This window comes from Mytilus californianus, unplaced genomic scaffold (genome assembly GCF_021869535.1).
Source record: "Mytilus californianus isolate M0D057914Y unplaced genomic scaffold, xbMytCali1.0.p SCAF_1, whole genome shotgun sequence".
NCBI classification, from domain to species: Eukaryota; Metazoa; Mollusca; class Bivalvia; order Mytilida; family Mytilidae; genus Mytilus; species Mytilus californianus.
Genome location: NW_026262581.1, coordinates 90,733,348 through 90,755,186, shown reverse-complemented (window position 1 = coordinate 90,755,186; position 21,839 = coordinate 90,733,348). Strand labels below are relative to the sequence as shown.

The 21,839-nt window shown below is 32.6% G+C and overlaps 1 protein-coding gene across 2 annotated transcripts; it reads left to right on the top strand.

Moving 5' to 3' along the window:
- Positions 1-1,004: 1,004 nt before the first annotated feature.
- Positions 1,005-12,924, top strand: LOC127725843 (prostaglandin E2 receptor EP4 subtype-like). 2 transcript variants are annotated; one of them, XM_052233158.1, is made up of 5 exons: positions 1,005-1,095; positions 4,353-4,400; positions 6,779-6,849; positions 7,711-8,579; positions 12,560-12,924. In XM_052233158.1, exons 4-5 carry the CDS (start codon positions 7,800-7,802, stop codon positions 12,905-12,907), a joined length of 1,128 nt encoding a protein of 375 aa, XP_052089118.1. In that variant the 5' UTR covers positions 1,005-1,095; positions 4,353-4,400; positions 6,779-6,849; positions 7,711-7,799; the 3' UTR covers positions 12,908-12,924. The 2 variants fall into 2 exon arrangements, with proteins under 2 accessions (XP_052089118.1, XP_052089126.1); XM_052233166.1 differs by lacking the exon at positions 4,353-4,400 and having other exon boundaries at positions 1,023-1,095.
- The last annotated feature ends 8,915 nt before the right edge of the window (positions 12,925-21,839 follow it).

Here is a 21,839-nt window from a genome sequence, read left to right as displayed (position 1 = left end):
AAACAATATTATAATGATAACTTAAAATTTCAAAAGTGAATCATCTCACTTTATGATATCCGCCATACGGAAGATTCAACATGCTTAGAATTCAAATACAACCTAAAATTTTTAAAAAAAGTTGTAAATTTCGTTCCAATGAACATCTTAGATGAACGATGTTTTGTTCTCATTTGTGTAGGCCAAGAATTATTTGTGTTTATGTATCCCTTTTCTTTGTGTACTGCAAACTAAAAGTATAACTTTTGGTGAAAACTGTGGGTCTCGACTGGCGACCACAGCTAACACAATGATACCTTGTCGTTTTCATTCATCTAAATGTACAAATTATTGACATTTACATTTCAGAAAGACACTTCAACCTCATTCGCCAAACACCCTCTGGTTTTTTGGCAACAATAATATCGTTCGTCTCTGATATCCTTTAATGCATTCAAAAGTTCTGACTCTTGAGATGTCTGTATGTTGGGTCAAGATCACAATCTTAGTTCAGCTTTTCATTCCCTTATCAAAATTTATGAAGTTCATTTTCATAAATTTCGATAAGGGGATGTAAAGCTGAACTAAGTTTGTGACCTTGACCCTACATACAGACATCTCAATCTTATTTGTGACACACTTTCTGGCGGTGGACAACTGTAATACACGAGTACATATCTGATATTTATTAAAAAAGGATGATAAAGATTTGCTGGCTATCGAAAACGTTCAGTCCACCCTTTGGTCGACTTGTAACGCTAAAGTATTTGAACATGCAGTAAAATAATATTCACGAACTTCTTAGAAAACAATGTGACATTGGATCGTCTCTCGTGTAGCCCACGCGGAGCAGAAGTTTTGCCAGGAGACCAGTCTACTTCTACGCATATCATTTGCTCCTTTTTAAAAAGGCCTGCTCCATCCAATGATCTGATGTTATTCTAATCAATTATGATGATCAATTTTGATTGTCATGAAAAACTAGAAGTTAGGTAAATAGATTATTGTTAATATTAAGTAAATTCAAATATCAATTCCATTCTCATTTATCAAACAGACACGGAAGGATGACACTGTATTTAGTACGAGGATCAATTATTCACTTTCCACTTTCAAGTAAGTCGCTATCACACAGTTCACAATAACTTTCATTTAAGACTAAATTCATAAGCATGTACTTCATCTAAAACGGAACGTTCAAATGAGGGGTTAAGCGAAAAAATTTACATGGTTTAGTATTGAAACCCCCGTCTTTGATGTTTGGGACTTGTAGAGTATATTTGTTAAGATATCTTCCAAATATTTTATCGCTATTCTAAACTACTTTGAATACTTCATAACGAAACCTCCAGCAAAAGAGAAAAATTTCCTGTTGGGCAAATCATTAATTTCGTTCCTATACAGGCGGAAACCCAGTTGAAATAGAACAAAAGAATCGAAGCTCTTTGTTAGAGAAGGCGATAAATGCTTACTGTAATGTTTACTATAGTAACAAAAATTTTTAAAATTTATAGAAACAAATAAAATGACAGTTTTCGGCTAAATTACGAAGTATTTTATCATAAAAACACCATTTGCATAAGTTTTCAATTTATCTATTACATGATTAAGCAGAACATTTAGATATCAAGTCGAAGACATGGGTGTCTATTAAGTTGGATCTATAAAATGCATAACCTCCGATTTAAACAAAAAAATTACTACGGACGGAAAACATATCAATCTATTTGTTCCTTAATTTTCGTTTCTGCCCTTCCATTATGTGACTCAAGAAAAAATTCTAAAAAATGGGTAACAATTGCATCGAAAAGAGAAAATCGAGTGCACCTTTTTATGTTAGGGCGTGTTTGAGTTGAATGTTTTGATTTGAAAACGTGTACAGCAAGAATATTTGATACATCATCTCGCTTCAGATTCTATCATTTTTAAATATCAAAGCTACAGGTTGACTTAATTACATCGAAAATTCACAGTACTAAAAAATGAGATATATAGGTCAAGTGAAATACCTTTCTAATGAATCACAAAAACAGAGTAGGGTGTGTTCGAATAGCAAATTTTTACTAAAAGTACTTGACGACAAACTTTTAAGTTGGATCTTAAAAATGCATATCTTCGAAAAAACTTCATTTTTTGTGAATGATAATTAGGGTTCATAGTCTTCAACCACTGAAAATTTTTAGTCTGCCCTTCCACGAAATATTTAATTATAATTTTTTTAAATGTTTATGAATTTTCAAAAATTCCACCTGACCACCGATCAAACAATAGTTTTAAGTTGACTGAATGCAGACACGTACATTAACTGATGCTCATTAGCTAGTAGATACATTTGTCTTTTAAAATACAACTGGCATATAAGGATCGTAATGGTGCTATGTGGATAAATTTATCGGTTTGCAAGCGCTAAATTGGCAGCGCGTCATCCCTACAATGGCTTCCATTTTTACGATTGTAAAAGTGAACTGGCGTAATGGGGAGATAATTTTGACGAAGTAGAATCCTGACTGTATAGGGGCATCGTGTACAACGTTCCTATAGGGGCATTGTGTAACAATATTTTTGATTTCTGTAAATCAATCTGTTTCAAACGAACAAAGTTGCAGAATGAGTGAATAATTCATTAATTAACTGTACTCAGTCGATCAATCCGTCAATGAAATATTGAACAGATATATCATGTTAAGGAGGGGTATTTGCGAAAAATACCAGTCGAGAGAATGTTAAATTTCGCGAGCCGTAAGGCGAGGAAAATTCATTCTCAAGACTGGTATTTTTCGCAAATACCCCTCAAGAACATGCTATGTCTGTTTAATTACACCGAATGTTAACGTACAAAACGCATTGATGATCGTGATATAAAACGCATTGATGATCGTGACATTACAAGCGTCCAGTCGGATAGAGTATTTTTTGGCAAATGCCACGGCAGAGAGGGTAAAAAAGGCATATCCTTTTTGCATATACCCCAGCGCTGTTTAAAAATGAACGATATTCATTTGATAAAAGTAAATTGGTGAAAAATACACTTTCTATCAACCAATCAAAACCCAGGATTCTTACATAAGGTGTAATTATACTGTATAACCTCTATTTAAACAGGCTTCTTCATAAAACAATCGGAAGTACTGAGAACAGGGGAGTTTGAATTATAGATTACATTATTATATATAATTATGGGATTTTATGCTTTCTTCGTGTCATATATACGTGTTTGTTATACTATGTTTTGTTTCTTTTGTCACAAATCATTAAAGTTGATTTATAATGACAATAAAGGTTTGAATCATGTGAAGTCAATTAAGCTGGGCTTACTTCATCACCACGGGGATGAGCCCTATTGATAATTAAGGTCCCGGAGAAATATGAATCTGGGATCAAGGGACCAGGTTAAACTCTTTCCAAAAGGCTTAACAACCCGTTCAGTTTTATATGGCTTGATATAATTAATCGACGCGGGCAGTACTTAAACTGCTGATTTGTATTAAATATCGGATTTTCTAAAAACTGATATCGTAAAATATCAACCGCAAGTCAAAATGTGAACCTTTTGGCGAGTGACCGCATCGAACATTCCAAAATAAACTTCACATTGTTTCGAGCGGCTGATAGTATACACCTATTGACTGGGTATGAGGGTAATAGCAAGTTTGTTGTCCCTGAGATACCAGCTATTGCTCGAGGCGAAGCCGAGGGCAATAGTTAGTTTCAAAGGGACAACAAACTTGCTATTACTCTCATAACCAGTCATTAAGTGTTTTATTATACCGAACAAAACAACTTTCTAAAAAGACTACATACACCACTTGAAAAAAAATGATCACATAGACATGTACAACATGAACTATCAGGTTTTTTTCCCTGTGTGGAAAAAACATACTGAGGTATAATAATTTACGATATTTCAACGCAGAAAACCCCGATAATCTGTTTCTAAGTTAGTTTTGATAAGTTCTGGCAACGTCTCAAAGCCGTGGTACGAGAATTACAGAGCTACTGAGCATGGTGGTATAGGCGAAGGGAAGGACGTTCAGAAATATTTCCGTTGAATATCAGTTTATAGCTGATCTTCACAGTAGATTTTATATAATAACGTCATAAATAGAGCATAAAGACATGATCTTGTACAATGAACAGAATAAAGCTGTACAGATTTCAATGCAGAAAAAAATAAACAGAGCATTTAAGTCATGATCTTATCAAAATTTGGAAAAATGAGATCTGATGAACAACAACAGTATTGCCCTGACCTTTATCAATAAGTCTATACCCAAGTGTAAGTTTTAAAAGACAATTCATGAACTTGTTAGCTTTATAAAAAAACATTACCACAAAAGCTAAATGTGAAATAACACTTAATTGAATTATTGCAGGTGGAATCGTACATCAACAATAAATAGCTATATTCGCGGAAGAATTTAGTAAGTTTCGACCGATTTATAATAGTTGTATCCCTGATGTGAAAGTTTTTTGTTACTCGAAGACAATATTGCAACATTAAAATCTAACATGGTCCTGCAACACGCGCATATCTAACCCATTTAGAAATTTGCATGCCATTAAAAGGAGCCAACGTAGCCTTTTCAAGAAAACACTCATGATATGAAAGGAAAATTTGCCATAATTTTTTTATACAAGGATTATCATGAAAAATTCTATAAAGGTCTATATAGGACAATAGTTCACTTTTAACGTTTGATTTAATCAGAGTGGTTTAAGGTGAATACATTTCTTTCATATATTTAGGGAATTCTGGTGTTTGATACTTATAACTTATATAGTTCCCACTGATTATGAAATTCATCCGAATGTCTAATAATGAATGGGGTATGCTTTGCACGACTTCTTTTAAAAGAAATTCGTGGAAAATATGTAGAGCTCGTACTTTTCTGCTAATAAAACAAACACATAAATTCCTATTACTCTCAATTCCATGTACTGTTTGTAATGTCAAACGGATTTTAATTTTCAATTATTAAAATTTATACACCTCAAATATTATAAACAGGATTTCTCGTCTTGGTCGAACAGGTAAACTTTCGTTTTTTACTAAAATGAGCAAAAAGTTAATAGGTTAATGTTGAATAATTATGTCCAGTGACTGTAAAGAGCTAAACAAAAATGTCAGGTTGAAGTGTCGTATTTCTAAAAAAATCATTATGTCATATTCATGCTTGGTTGGTTTACTTTCAAATAACACAGCAGTCTTCCTATATATAATAGGGTATCTTAAATCTTTACAATTTAGTTTGAAAACTGTATAAATGGGCCAACATTGAAAGATTGATATGTAAAGTTGATATAGTGACCTATAGTTGTTAACTTCTGGTCTCTGGCGGAGAGTTGTCTCATTGGCAATCATACCACATCTTATTTTTATATTGTAAGTATTATTTGGTGTTAAAGCTCTGATTAAAGTACAAACCAGCATGTACTTTTGTTGACTTCCTCGTGGTGGTGTTGAAATTTAACTGTAAAAGAAGACTAACTAATTGGGCAAGATTTTGTCTCATTATACCATCATTGTATGATAATTTAGAATGAAAAGTAATTGCTGTAAATTAAGGATGATTTGGTGAACTTAGTTTGACCTTATGTTGTTATTATCATGATGGATGAAAAATGTCCCATAATTAACAGGACAGGTAATAAAGGACAGTTGATTTCACAGGACTATCACGTTTATTAAAATTTATATTAGTAAATCGATTTTTACGTAAAAATGGCAATCCTTTAATTTAAAGAACATGTTCTAATACTTTAAAATAACGTTTACTTTTATAATAATATGTACATAAATTATATAGGTCTATAATATCACTTAGTAATGGTAATTATTTAGAATATGATACACTAAAAACAGAGTAATTATATAGGACCAACTACCTAAACGCCCTCTTGAAAAAGTACTCGGCGAACCAGCAAGAAGATTTGTTGTGCTGATAACACCATAATGTTATACGATGAAAATATGCAGTTTCGAATGGTTCCATGCCTTCGTTTTATTTTTATTACACTTTCTAAATTCTATTCTCCGCATTTCAGCTGTATTCTTAGGAATAATTTATCTTGTCGTTAATGTTAATCCCACTTGCGACAATCGTCAACAGTTTGTATGTATTCAGCTGATGAGTTTACATTGCAGCTAAATTGTCTCTGTAAATTTCCCAAAGGTATGAAAATTTGGTTCCTGAAAATTAAAAACGTACCAAAAACTGTTTTTCAACTGTTGCTGTAATTGCTCATCGATTTATAATGAAGTAAAATTGTATTTGCACATCGTGAGAGATAAAAATCAGGATCAGACGAAAGTTAACACCATGAACACGAACAAAAGATAACAACATACATGTAACCTTCTGTAAAATTTGTAAGCACGTATAAATCATATTTACTATTTAAGTCGATTAACATATACCCATGCTTATGCGAGATCTACATAATGTATTGTTTGTAGGAAGCAAACAGACGTGTAGGAAAATATATATTTTTGTTTATTTGTTTGTTTTTTTTAACTTTCAACCTTTTTATAAAGAAGGTTTTAAGTATTTAAAAATGTCAAATTAGGAATAAGAATAAGAGTGGTAATTAGGATGATTGTAAATGTTCATGTTATAACGAAAAGAAATAAAAGAGGTTAATTTGTTTTATTATGTCATTAGCAGCTTAGGTTAAATGTCAGAATATATTTTTCCCAAAAAGTATTTGATAACCTTACAGTTTATCTGTGATTGCAGGTGTTTGTAAGCTTTAAACACGTGATACGTATTTTAATTTGTTTAACATTTAATCCACTTAGCTATAAAATGACCATTGGTATTAGACAGACCACATGGACCCAACGGGATCTCTTACCGAAATCAATGAAATGTAAGTTCTCATATGCTTTCATATCTTACAACATTTTCACTACTATGTAACAAAAAATTACAACGTTTACCGAAAGTAATATATATCTTGCAAAAACTGACACAAACTGACCTTGCACACTTAAGACACAAGTATGAATTAACTTTCATTTAGGCATAACACAAATGAGAATATCAGTTATAAGACAATTCATTATGTAAACTATTCGGGTCATTTAAAGATATATGACAATCTAACACAGAAAACATGCCAAGCTTTTTTTCTATTGAGATCGTTTAGAATGAAGATAACCCCTTTACCTTTGCTATTTGAAATATTCAAAGCGGTTGGAGCAGGCTTTTGCGATTTTTTTTTCATAATCAGTCAAAATCGACGAAAATAGGCTAGAACGTTACCCCTCCATTCAATTAGAATTTTCCTGATCTGCGCCTGTATAATATTTTTACTTTTTGAAATAACTAGATTATATATATATTACATGTCATAATACTAAAAAGTAGATGTCCGGCAACCAGTAAACCAATTGTCTCATACCATGTCGTCGGTGTTTTGATCAGGCAAGATCATTGTAGATGCGTCTTTTGTTTTATTTGATTTTTTAATATTTATTTGTTTTTTCAATCCTTCATTATTAATGACATAAAATATGCAATTATAGATAATTTTATAGCTACTAGTTAGTAATCTAAGTGAGAGTATTTATGCTTGGAGGTTACAAAATATTTACAGGTGATTGTATTTATCTGTAAATCTTGATTAAAATCAATGAAATTCGTATAAAATTATGTTTAAACTATCGGAATTTAATCACAAAGTATACACAGCGTACAATTGTTGATGTACCATATATTTATTTTGCAGGAAACAAAGTCGGAAATGGATTATATTAAGGATTTACTGACTGTGTACATACATTAAATACAAGATTTTTGCTGATTTGACAGCTCAATATGGAGAACTATTCCTTCTTAGATCCCTTAAACCAGTTTAACAATGGATCAGAAGAAGAGGAACAGCGACCAATAGTGTCATCACTAGTGCCATCCATAATGTTTGCTGCTGGGGTGTTCGGGAATTTACTTGCGTTGGTTGTATTAAGTAGATCACCCAAGGAACAAAGACGGTCAGTCTTTTATCGGTTGGTGGCAGCACTTGCTTTCACTGACCTTTTTGGAACGTTGACGACATCGCCAGTGACTTTACTGGTATACAATAATAATTTAAAATGGCTTGGAGGACAACCATTGTGTGATTATTTTTCCATTATGTTGATATTTGCTGGACTTGCAACCGTGTTTACGTTAGGTGCCATGGCCCTGGACCGTTTCATGGCCTTAAAACATCCATATATTTACCATGCAAAAATTAAATATAAGCAGGCTACATATATAGTTTTAACTTTATGGCTTGTTGCTATATTGATAGCTTTGTTACCAAAGATTGGTCTTGGCAAGAATGTCAAACAGTTCCCAGGATCATGGTGTTTCTTTGAAATGTATGGAGACACTGTCAGTGAAAAGGCATTCGCAATTTTGTTTTCAATTTTAGGAATATCAATCATATTTACCATTGCCATCTTAAACATTATTTTAATTTCAACTCTTTGTAACATGAGAAAGAAAGCTCCACGCAGCATAAACACTAGAAATATTATACAATGTGAAGTTCAAATGGCAATATTCCTCGTGGGTGTGATGATGGTGTTCAGTGTGTGTTATGCGCCATTAATGGTGAGTGATTTTTTTAAAATTTGATACTGAGAAGTTGACTGCTTTAATATTTTTCTTTTTTTAGGGGAGGGGTAGTGTTCTTTTCATCACAAGAAATTTGAAAATTGTCGATATGCTTTATTAGATAATATACATTTTTACGTGTCAAAATTTACAAAATATGTACTTTCAGACTAGTAATTTCTTTATTTAAAGTAGCCATTAAATAATCATAAAACTGCTTTGTTCAGTGTTATACCGCAATATAAATGGAATTTCTTATTTGAGAACAATTTAAGACAAATACAATCATTATTCACAGTTAATTTGAGGGAAAAGGACATTGCCTGTTTTTGAAAACCGTATTTTGACCTTTATACATGTCTTTTTTATATCGTTTGGTTGATGTCTCATTTGCGTATACTTCACATCTTCTTTATTCACATGAAAAGTTAAAGCATACTTTGTTAGTTCGGTCATCCTGTCTGGTATTTTTAGGGATGAACATCAATCAATTCGTTAATTTACACTATTTTCGTTTATTTTTTTCTGCATTGAAATTTTGTATAAATAATTTCAGACCTTGTAATAATTCGTGCCTGCTTTACTATTTATTAAAAGTGTTGTATGAAATCTACAATCTCAGTATAGGAAGGCAGTATTTCATAGGTTAAGTGTACCTTGCACTTGTTTTCAGTAGCTGCGAGCATTCTTTGAAACGCGATTACCTGTCATTGTATTGGGTTTATCTATTATATACCGTGTTGTTGTTATAAGGTTAAATTGTATTCCTTTATTTAATTTTATTGTACGTTTTATACCCTTTGTTATTCCACTGATCAATATTAAAGCTTTTTTGTTGTTTTTTGTTTGTTTGTTTGTTTGTTTGTTTGTTTGAGGGGGTTACATCTCAAACAAACAGTTTGACCCCGCCTCATGTTCATGTGCCTGTCCCAGATCAAGAACCTCGTAAACAGTTGTCTTTTTGGTATATCTTTTTTTTCATTTGGGAAATTTGAGGTCATATTTATACACAACTTTTTCTTTTACTCGGCGATTTAGAGATGACATACTGTATAGATCTATGTAGTGTATATGTTACAGGCATTTTCTAAATTTAGGCATTTTGTAAAATGCCTTAAAACTTTAGGCATTTTCTAAAATGCCTGCAAGATTCAGGCATTTTACATAATGACTATTTTTTCTAGGCAATTTATATAATGCTTGGAAAAATTGAAAGGCATTTTACAAAATGCCTGAAATTATTTTATAGAATGTTAACAAAAATAATTGAAAGCTTTGAACAACAGAGCAGTTTTATTCATGATAATTACTGAATGTTAAAGCTTGCAATTTAAGAGTTTTAATAATCAAAAATAAAGTTTGACTGAATTATTCCAAATTCACACACAAGTACAGAACTCGACAATTATTTGTTATTTCTTAAAAATGTTTGGATGACAGAACTGTTACACAAAATTTGTCCTAATTTTTTTGCCAATCCATTTCGGAGTAAAATCTGGTTTAAGCATTTCGACCACATTTGGAGAAACTTGGATCATGACATATTTAGCTCTTTCGTTACCTTTGCTGATAAACACTTAACGTTCGACAACATTGGGTTTCGCAATAAGCACACACGTCACACATGAATATCTTCTTTTTCATATGTTCCCAAAAGATTCAAAGTACATTATCATGATTAGTTTGACTTGTATCTTTTGGCTTTTAGCTTTTAAAGGACTGAAGCAGATATGCCCATGACGGGTGATGCAGCAATAACAGGAGATGCTAACCCTGTCAATGCAACGTTATTTGTCTCTTTTGGGTCGACTTTCGAGATTTAACTACTGTCTCAATAATTCATCAGATGCCAAAGACCCATGAATTTCCTTCAGGCGGTGAAGATGAAGATACTCATATCTTTGCATCACACCCAAACAATGCCTTGTATGGCAAAACCCATGCTATACAGGGGAATTTGTTTAGATGTGGATGTATAAATTCTCATTCTTACTGAATGGGGACATTAAATATATTGCCACATGTTAGTAAAGTGCAACACTCTCTGCACGTTTAAGATCTCTTTGACCGTTCTGCAGGTGGAATTTTCTGTCCCTATCCAAAATACCTTCATTTCAAGCGGTAGTCGAAATTTCTGTCCTTTATCCAAGTTAATCCACTGCTGAAATAACTCATATGAATTATAACCAAATTGTTTTCGTCTTAAAAATGCATGAAATATTTGCTACTGAAAGCAAGCAAATCAATCAGTCAATAAAAAACAAACTACTTTTTCTCAGCTTCATATGTTTCACTTCACTGTTTTGATTCGATTTTCTAAAAATTCGTTTGTAAATTTTGTCCTATTAAAAGAACAATTTGTCCTTCTGCCATTTTGACAAAATAATCATAAATTTACTATCTAAAAATACAGAGTGAGTACATACCTAACGTAGTTTCACTTAAAAGAACATATCATATGACATACAAACTTTCATAGCTGGTTTTTGAAAAATAAATTAATTCTACCGAACCATTAGTTATTTTCTTTGCAAGATGTTGTGTTTTTGTCCACTTTTTGTCATATGCATCTCAATGATATCCTTTTTCTACAAATTGCCTGAAATTGAACAGGAAATTTGTTGAATTTTGTTTCAAAATTTCAGTCATTTTACATAATGACTAGGTATTTTTAGTCATTTTATATAATGCCTGTCAAGGTTAGGCATTTTGTAAATTGCCTGAAAATTCAGTCATTTTACTAAATGTCTAAATTTAGAAAATGCCTGTAACATATATACATATGTGTATTTTGGTTCTTTGTGTCGCTGGGTTGTCTCAATGACATATAACCGACCGATTTTTTTTTACATATATTTGTATGTGCAAATATACAATCAAACGCGATTTGAAAGAATGGTATGATTTTTTTTATAAATATCCGTAAGAAATATTTTAATATTTTATGCGTGGTGTTTGGCCTATTTTTGTACTACTCCAAAAACTTTTGCCCGAATTTTGAAAGAAATTGGTATTCGTATATATTTCTATTAAACATGATAATTTGATAAAATTTGATAACCGTTTAATGTTTTAAAATAGTTTGTGTTATTGTTTTCTTTTATTTATGAATAGCTGTTATGTCAATTTTACTTTCGTTGACCATATTTTTTTTTAAAAGATACGTTGTTTAAACCTTTCAAATTATATTTGGAGGAATAATGAAATTAGAAAAAGTTGACAAAGAAGGAATATGCATGGTAGTACCCGAATAAGTATACATTAACAAAATGAGAGAGTCGAATGATTATTTGATAGATAATATGACTATTACACGGAGTTACCAATCTCTGGTATATACATGTCTCTGGTTATACTAACACCACAGAGTACAAGATACTGGATCAAATAGCCACACCGACATGTTAACAGGAAGTTGAGAGCTTTTTCCCCTAACTATAATACTTTAAAAAAAGAAAAGACATCCGAATGACATGCCGACTGTACACTAAATGTTGACAATAAACCAAAGATCACAGGGTTGTGTCAGGACACTATAATTGTAAACTATATACAACAGTGAGTCTTGAAGACAAACTTCTGTGCAAAAGATCTGTCATATGGGTAAAATTCCTTTTATTTATTAAATAGATACTTTTCTTTGATTTCCTTGCCTCGATTTCTGTCATTTGTGTCTATCTTCTTAACAAAGCCATATATCGTGTATACTAGTCCAAATGATTATGACGCCTTCCTAGAAAAGCTATTTTATTTTTTTGCTTGGACGTCTTCCTAGAAAGGCTGTATTTAAAATAGCCTTTCAAGACGTCATAAATACTTAAACTACGTGTATACCACCATAGATCTTAACAAGTGAACAAATATTTCTCATTTCAAAGCTTAGTCATCTAATACTCAATTATTTATTTACAAGTTAAATGTAACAAGAAAACATATCTGATACTGGTCGGTTTAGAATGATTTTTTTTTCATTTCAGATTCGTGTTCTGGTTATACAGACAGGCTTAACAGGGAGAAACAATTTATTTGATCTAACTGTGATAAGACTTGCATCATTTAATCAAATCCTAGATCCATGGGTATATCTTCTATTTAGAAGAGAACTGGTTGTGCAAGGAATTTCAATCATTCGAAAACATTTTTGTCCAAAAGCATACAAAAAGAAGGTAAATAAATCTTCATACAAGTATATTGAGAGGACCATGACAACAGAAAGAATGGTGACAGTAGCACAGACAAGTGATATCCCAGTCTCGCCAATCACACCACCTCATCTTTTTAGGCTATCAGATAAAAACTCTTCATTTGACCAATGTCCGACTTAATAAATTGTTTTTATATTTACGCATTCTTTATATTTCAATAACATAATTCTTTCCGAACAGCTGTGATGAGAGAAAGAGAGAGAGAGAAACCACATTAGTACTGTGAAATGAGAAAACAAACGTATGAGCTAACAATTAAATTTTTGATTTTTTATCTATTGTTTTCTAACTGCTCTTTTAATAGGATTTCATTGTTGGTTAATATCTTACAATCGTTTTACCAACGAGCAGCCCAATAATTATGACTGATACTTAAATATGACTTTGACCCATTGAATTTATATGCAGATAGAACAAAGAAGTGTATAATAACAATTTGTGTAATTTTTTAAATTAGAGATTCACCATCTCTGATATTTCATGCTGCTTTTCATAAAAGACTTAATTAAAGTGTACATCCAGTTCATTTGAACTTTGGTGGATAGTTGTCTCATTGGCAATGACTTTGGATATTCTGTATAGGCCCTTTTGGTTTTCATGCTCTAAAATCGATCGCTTTCCATGAATCTAGTGAATGATGAAGTTCATTCCAGATAATGTGTAGTTCACACTGCAATCGGTATTGAAAATATGGATAAGAGGAGATGTGGCGTATACTAAAATGGACTAGCAACCAATCTTATGAAAGGTCCAGCAACCAAAGGCAGCAACACTTACAAAACAACAACAAAAACAACAAAAGACTTCTTAGAATCAACACAGGGGCTCCAACGACAGTTATAAAAAATATTTAAGAAAAAGCTATCTTCTAAAATATCATATATATATTTAAAAAGCGCCACACTATAACTGTCAACAGCGCAAATTTACCTACACGGTAAACTGTCATACCTACAGTTATGTATCAGGAAAGTAATGTTTTATTTTTTATTTCTAATCATTACCCACGAAACGCTGAAGTGGTCAAGATGGATGTTCCGATTAAAAAACTAAGCCCAACAAAGAAAAATCGATTATAGTCGTAGACGGTCACAAATGTAGGCAACCGCTTACAAGGAAAACTGGCGAAATATATTAACACTGCAAAAATACAACAGATAGTACATTTGTTACAATCCTAAGTGGAACGTTTGGTCACATTCATGAAGTCGACTCCCCGAAACTTGAGCGACAAATTACAAGGACTGCAGGCAAAAGGAAAGCAAGACAAATTTCGGAAAGGCCATCGAAGATAATTTACAAAAGGTTGACATTACGTGTGTTCGTTTGCACAGAGAAACACGAAAATTGTGTCCTTTCCAGTAAATATATTGTTTATTAGCTCAAACGAATTGTTTATTTTTTGCGCTTTTGATATATTTACAATATAGAAAATTTATTTGCGAAAACGTATCATTGGTGCAAATAACTAATAGCACTACTGAACGATAAGTTGGCGCAAACATAGAATGCCCGCTCGATGTCCGTATTTTTGTCCAATAGAATTTAAGATCTTTGATCTTTAAAGAAAAAATCTTTCATATATTCTTTAAAATTAGCTTCCAACCATTTTGCATTTTTATATGAAAAACAACATCGATCCACACTAAATACCACATCGCAAATGTTTTGTACTAAGTATTCAGCCCATGGCACTACTGCTATTCGGTTTATCAAGAAATGCTATCATTCGGTTTACCAAGAAATAATATCATTAATTTTGTTTTTTCAAGAAATAATATCATTCGGTTTATCAAGAAATGCTATCGTGAAAGAATAAGTAACGGTTGTCAAGTATTGCAATCTGACCTTGAAAGATCATGTGGTATCAGATCGTAAATGCAACTTAATACAACCAAACTTCAAAATCCGTAAAAAATCAAAAAGCGGAACAAATTAGAAATAACAAATGTCAGTCAAATTACTTATTATTTCTCAATAATACTGTGCACGAAGGTAAAACAAATGCATTTAATTTGAAGAAAACACCAAAGACGATACATAATCCTCTGCGAATTAACAGAGAAAAACTGGCACGTTTTAGAATCAAGTCCAATCTATCGTTACATTCCAATATATCATGCTACATTTGAAACTAAATCTTTTGTGTGTCAGATAGTACAGTCAAGTGCACCTTATTTCCTCGAAAAAAAAGGTTCAAATATATTTTTACGCATCAGTCTATTTTTAGAAAACCAGTATTTAGTTTCTTTTAAACCATAATTGATCGTGAAAGATCAGGCAACGTATTATTTTGATCGTGATCAGAATAAATCATCAAAAAAATTGATTTTTTCCACCAATTCATATATGCTTGCAATTGGTTTAAGCATGTCGTTCATAAGAATGTAAATATATGTTTTATGTGATTTTTATAAACTCTGGCCAATTACCTTTCAGTCGTGTATATTTAAAGTGTCCTTCGTTCGTAAGTACAACGATATACGTTGAGGTACCAAGCTAGGTACAGTGATTTTAAAGTGCGCGCCTTAAGTGTGGTAGGTTGTGGATTCATCCCCGGTTGGTCTGTAGACTTTGTTTGTCTGTTTTTCTGTTTGTCTGTTTGTCTTTTTCTTTTTTAGCACTGGCGTTGTCAGTTTATTTTCGACTTACGAGTTTGAATGTCCCTTTGGTATCTTTCGCCGATCTGTTACCGATTGTGTTCTATTCCAAATCGTAACACTTTTGACAAGAACAAGATCAAATGAATTTGAACTGTCGTAGCCTTATTCCACAACAAGAGTAACAAGAAATACATTATAAATCTAGTCTTCAATGATACCAGTTATAATGAAATAAATCAGATTGGAAACGCAGTTTCGATGATGTTTGGAAAACAGTTGTTTTTCCTGGTCTTTCACGATCTTCAAAAAGCGGTACATAATCTTTCACGATCTTCCGAAAAAGCGGTACATAATCATTCACGATAAGACATATCAATTTTATATAAATATATCGCTTTTTGTAAACATTGAAAACAAAGTGTTGCGAAACAATTTCAGGAGCCTTTATAGAACGTCACCAATCAGAGAAAGGTAATTCTGTCATTCATGTTTTTACACTTTACATGTGATCTGAGACTACTATAGTAGTAGTCTCAGATGTGATTGAAATTTTGAAGAGCAATCTGACATCTGTAGTTTTGTAAAACGGCAATCTTTTCACCTCTTCTTCTACCTTACGCGACCACCATCAATAAACTGATTATTTTGCCTCTTTAGGATGCGGATGTAAGTATTTTAGGAAAAAGGGAGATTTGTGCCATACACTCTATCAGAAGTCCATTACTAGGGGAACTCTAGTAATGGACATCTGATTCTATATACAGTGAATTTAGAAACCTACTGAACGGTGGTCCAGATCTCATGAAGGTGAGTCTTGAAACATCCAAGACTACCCGAACTGGTGGTGGTAAGAGGTAGTGCGTTCCAGACTCAAATTGTTCAGGCATGGATAGCCGGAACGATTCTTTCCTCATTTCTGTTCTACACGATGGTACTTGGAAACCGTTGATGTTGAATTTCTCTCGGATACTGATCATAAGACTGAACTTTTTTGACAGACATTTTTGTATTTTTAAATATTTGTCTTTATAATTCATTAATTTGGATTGAATACTGACCTTGCATATGTCTCCCCGATAAAATTCAATATCCGGTCCGATAGCAGGTCTTTCATGGTCAGATCGAAATACTTGACCACCATTACTTATTTTCACGATCATTATTCTCGATACACCAAATACTTTACTTTATTTCAATATAGTTACTGGATAACTCGAAATATATTTAGCCGATAAAAATCTTTTGGCGCAATCTTCATTTTTAGTGTTAAGTTTGCGCCAAATTTCAATATTCTGCAATGTGTGGTTTCTGAGATTATTATGGATATCAATTACTTACATTCGTATCTACGATCAACAACAAAACAATATCCCCGCCGCTTCAAATGATGATGCTGTTTTTTTTTTTTAATGTAGCCTTGCATCCTGACCAAACCTCCTCTTCGTGTCAGGAAGTCGATTGAGGAATAGTATAAACAAAAAAGTAATATAGACAATACTTCCATTTAGTGTTTTAATTAGAGATGTAAAATGAATTGAGTATTAACAAAAGAGACAATGTTTGGATGTCACAGCACAGGGGGGTTGCATATACATGTATATATATATGATTACTCTAAATATCAGCACAACAATGTTAAATCTGCAAATTTGCGGAAGCACATTTTTGTTCTTCCCTCGCCGGGATTCGAACTCATGCAATTGGGATATCGAGACAACACCACCTGAACTGTGTCCAGCGCTCTAGACCACTCCGCCACCTATAGACTGAACTAAAATTCAGCTTTTGGTGGCCTAGTGTTACATTTCCTCGTCAGTAGAATCTAGAGTTGTAACACAGTACATGATATATTAGGCATGAAGATGGAATTGAGTGCAGATTAGCTAAATTATCTATCGTAAAGGATCGTAAGATGCAGTCACACATACATGTATATATACATAATTACTCTAAATATCTGCACAACAATGACTGAATGTTAAATCTGCAAATTTGCGGAAGCAAATTTTTGTACTTCCCTCACCGGGATCCGCAAACTTGCAGATCAAACATTGTTGTGCTGATATTTAGAGTAATTATGACTATAATATTGGTGATCCAATGGATGGATCTGTTGTTACTTAATTGTTTAGACGTACTTATTATATATATTTATCATATACTTAGAGTAACTTATAATTTTTACAGTATGATAATAGCATTAAATTTACGTGAATTCCATATTTTTTCCGAAATGGTGTTTAGCGGGCTGATATGAAAAATTTATCACATGCTTCCGACTATTATCACACGCCTTTCCGTTACGTTATCACATGGCATTTCGGCGTTACTCGGCAAATTCTGGAAAATACACCTCAATGGTACGTTTTCAGTGACAAACATTACAAAGTAGGGTACAAAACAGGAAAATATACTATGTAAAATGCAAAAAAAAAACAAATGATACAATAAATGCATTTTTCAAAGTTTCCAGCATGATTTAGAAAGTTATAATATTACCGTTTACAAATTTTGACTTTTCCAAACAGTGTTCATTATGTTCTGTTGAAATTTTTTTTATCGTCAATATAAAAATATATTATACTGTTGTTTTTCTCCTCTGTGAGGCATATGCTAGAAAGATTTCATATCGTATGTATTATATTTGGTGTCCGACGTCCATAAACTTTTCACTTTTTGAACTTCTACTTGAGAACCACTTAAAAGGATCAATATATTAAACTGTTATTTTTCTCTACTGTTGAAGCATATGATAAAAAATGCATAATATGTCATTTTTCATATCATATGTATTATCAGACCTCGGTCAATATCAGCCTTCGAGCCATCGTCTCTTGGGCTGATATTGAACCTTGGGCTGATAATACATCTGATATGAAAAAATCCCATGTTATAATCTGATAATATATAAATATATATATATATATATAATTGTCAAGAAAATATCCAGTGGCGTAGCTAGGGCTGAAATGTTGTGGATGCCAAAACTATCGCCGAGCGCAGCGAAAAAAGTTCGACGAGCGGAGCGAGTTGTATTTTTTTTAACCATATTATGCAGAACTTGAAATGAAACTTTTTCGGACATTTTCCCTGTATGCATGCGTACTCCCCCAGAATCCGACACTGGTTAGATTTATTTCAATAAACAAGCGCCCTGAAAATGTTGAATAGGGTTCAATGATATAATCAATTTACATAAATTAATAATTCAGATTATTTACAACAAAAAGTTCAGTTTGCTTCCCTTAAGAGATGCAAATTTTGAAATCACGTTTTGTCTATCGATCGCCAAATCTCTATAGATGTGTAGCATAGCAAGCGCCGAGAGACGGTCTGTTCTCATCGTGGTTCTTAAGTAGGACAGATATAATAACAGAAATGTTCGGATAGAGATTTTTGTTTGTGTTGTAACGTGTTTCGTGGAGTGTCTTGGTTTCGTTTCTAACATGGTCCTGCTCCATCTGGTTTTCCAATGAGGAATTTCTTCTTTGAGTTGCCAGGAGTGCCAATATCGTCGTCGTAAGCATTGGATATCTTTTCAATGTGATCTGATGTCAATTCAATATTTTAAAATGCAAACCAAAAAGAAGAGTGGAAATTGTAAGCAAAGCTCAATACATGATACTCGCATTCCCCTAAGCCCGCCGGGCCCCAAGTCAGCACGGGGGTACTTCTATATATTTGGTATACCTGAGGCTGTGTAGTTGGGAATTTCAAAATACCCACCAATTTATATATTACCAACAGAATTTTATTGTTTTCTCGAAACTACCATCATTCAATTCATAAATATTTAATGTAAAAGTTTCCCACCCAATCTTATAATTGACAGCTCAAAAAACGGACCCATTTACAGCGGTACTTCTGTATATAGAACTTCGGAATATAGGAACCAAAGTGACCCCCCCCCCCCCCCCCCCCCTTTCCCGGAATTTGAGCCTCCCTATGGGGTTTTTGATTTTTTATTACTTGGCCTTTTTAGTGATTACGTGATATTGCCAAAACATTTGTGATTATGAAACTACTTGGACCTCCCCCTTGAGGGCCTCAAATTTTATGTCACGAAGCGACGACATTGTGTGTGTGCAATGTTACAAAATGTATATTCTGTTAAAATATAAGATGTATATTTCATTTTGATTATCCTCATATCCTCACCCTTGTTACATTCGAAGACCTCCAAGTTTATCTGCTGCAAACACATGCAAATAAAAAATTATATTTGAAAATTTTATTTTTTTTTTTTGGTTAGCATCTGAGCATACATGCAAGCTACACCACTGATATTTCTTACACATTTTGAGTTTTCCCACAAAAATGAAACCAGTTTAAAATCTGTTTTCTCACTCATTCCTTAAAGAGGATCATTTTTACAATCCCCTCCTTCCAAAAAAAAAATGTTATAGGGCTATATTTGATAGATGTTCATAGTTTAAGTTATACTTAACTACTTTAAAATTGCTGTGTAAGCTTAATAGCCATGATCAGCCATAACAGCTAATTGTTTGTCTGCAAATTTCTTTTGTTATATAAACTTTAGTGTTGGATACATTTGACCACTCAGTCTAGACTAGGGATAATCAATCCATACAAGTATAACAAAAGTTTGTCAATACATCTGAATAACCAGTGACAAGGTATTAGTCATTTAATTACTGTGTGACCCTTGACCCATGAAAAGTGTCTTTTTCTAAGCATGTTGCAAATATTCTTTCTTTGGTTTAAAAATATTTTGCCAAGCACTATTCAATATACAACAGAAACATCTGAAACTTGAAATTCAAAGATTAAACTATCATGTTAATTATGTGTCATTAAGTGTATTTAAAATTTTCAGAAAAAAACCTTTTCAAAATCAAGGGCAGATAATAATTGAATTTGATAGGACAATATGTATTTTTTGGATTTTTCAAAAAAATAAAGCCTGTGACCACCTATTTTTATTTGATATTTTGGAACTATTTATGCAAAGCAATTCTGTAATTGCATTTTAACCAATTCTATCATTTAATGTTTCCCTATTAAGGAAAAATGAAGTTTCCCCTATATATAAAAATAAGAAGATGTGGCATGATTGCCAATGAGACAACTCTCCACAAGAGACCAAATGACACAGAAATTAAGAACTATAGGTCACTGTATGGCCTTCCACAATGAGTAAAACCCATACTGCATAGTCAGCTATAAAAGGCTGATATGACAAATGTAAAACAATTCAAACGAGAAAACTAATTACCCATATAAAATAACTGTGATTTCACTAATTTCAATGTATTTTAACCAAAAAACAAGGTCCATAACCTCCAGTTTTTTATATTAAAATTTGAAAGTACATTGACCCAGAAGTCTTTTTCAGAAGTTTAAGAAAAATCTATTGTTGAACATTAAGACAACTCATCTATCTTAAACAGCAAACAAGACACTGTCAAAACGATAGCAAACCTTTCCTTACATTTCTTAGTGTCATTGTTTAAGCAATCAAGGGTCATAACTCCTGAACAGCACAAGTTAAAATTGTCAAAATCATACTTGACCTTCAATTTTTCATCCAAAACAAATTGAGTTTAAAAGAATTAATTTAACAGTTCTCAAGTTATCAAACAGAAATGAAATAAAGCAGAGTTTTTCAATAAATCAAGTACATAACACCTGAACTGCTCAAGTGAAAATGGTCGAAATCAAAATTTTATTTGAAGGATTGGTTCATTGGTACTCAAGATATCCAATAAAACCAACACAAAACAATCAATAAAGGTCTGCAAATGTGAAAATTGTCAAAATAAATCTTTTCTTTTGGTTTGCGATGAGAAGAAACATATCAAAATTGGAAATGGATTGGTTGAGTGGTTCTCAATTTATTAAACATATAGGGTTTGAAGCTGCTCATTAGCCTGCCCTTGTCACAATAAGTTCCTATTCACAACTTGGAGGCAAATTAATGGGTCACAACTCTCTGCAGCTTTTAACGATATGTGAAACACAAGATAAACTGTTGACACAGAGATATGTCTTGCCTGTATGAAATTTCTATAGTTCAATGTAAATGTTGAAATTTAAATGTGTACTTTAACATTTAAACTTCACAAACTTTCAAAATCAATGGACAAATACATGTGCATAACAAATATCCCATTGTGTACTTTAACATGTAAACTTCACAAAATTTTCAAAATCAATGGACAAATACATGTGAATAACAAATTTCCCAGACTTACCTTTGGTGGAACTCCTTAAACTGACGTAGTCACAATATTTTTTAAATGCAAACTATGAGTTCTAAAGTCTATGAACCATGACTGAGGGGGCAGGGACAACTAATCCCCATGGAAACAAGATGTGCCAATGCTAATACAACTGCTTAACTACAACGAGTGCTTCCCCTTAAACTGACCTTATCACAAACTTTTTAAAACATGTAAACTATGCTAATATTTTAAAGGCAATAGACA

Bases quoted from the DNA above. Each gene is read 5' to 3' on its own strand.
- LOC127725843 (XM_052233158.1), top strand. From the start codon at position 7,800: ATGGAGAACTATTCCTTCTTAGATCCCTTAAACCAGTTTAACAATGGA. The intron at 8,580-12,559 runs GTGAGTGATTTT...TTTTCATTTCAG, and splicing joins TGTGTTATGCGCCATTAATG to ATTCGTGTTCTGGTTATACA.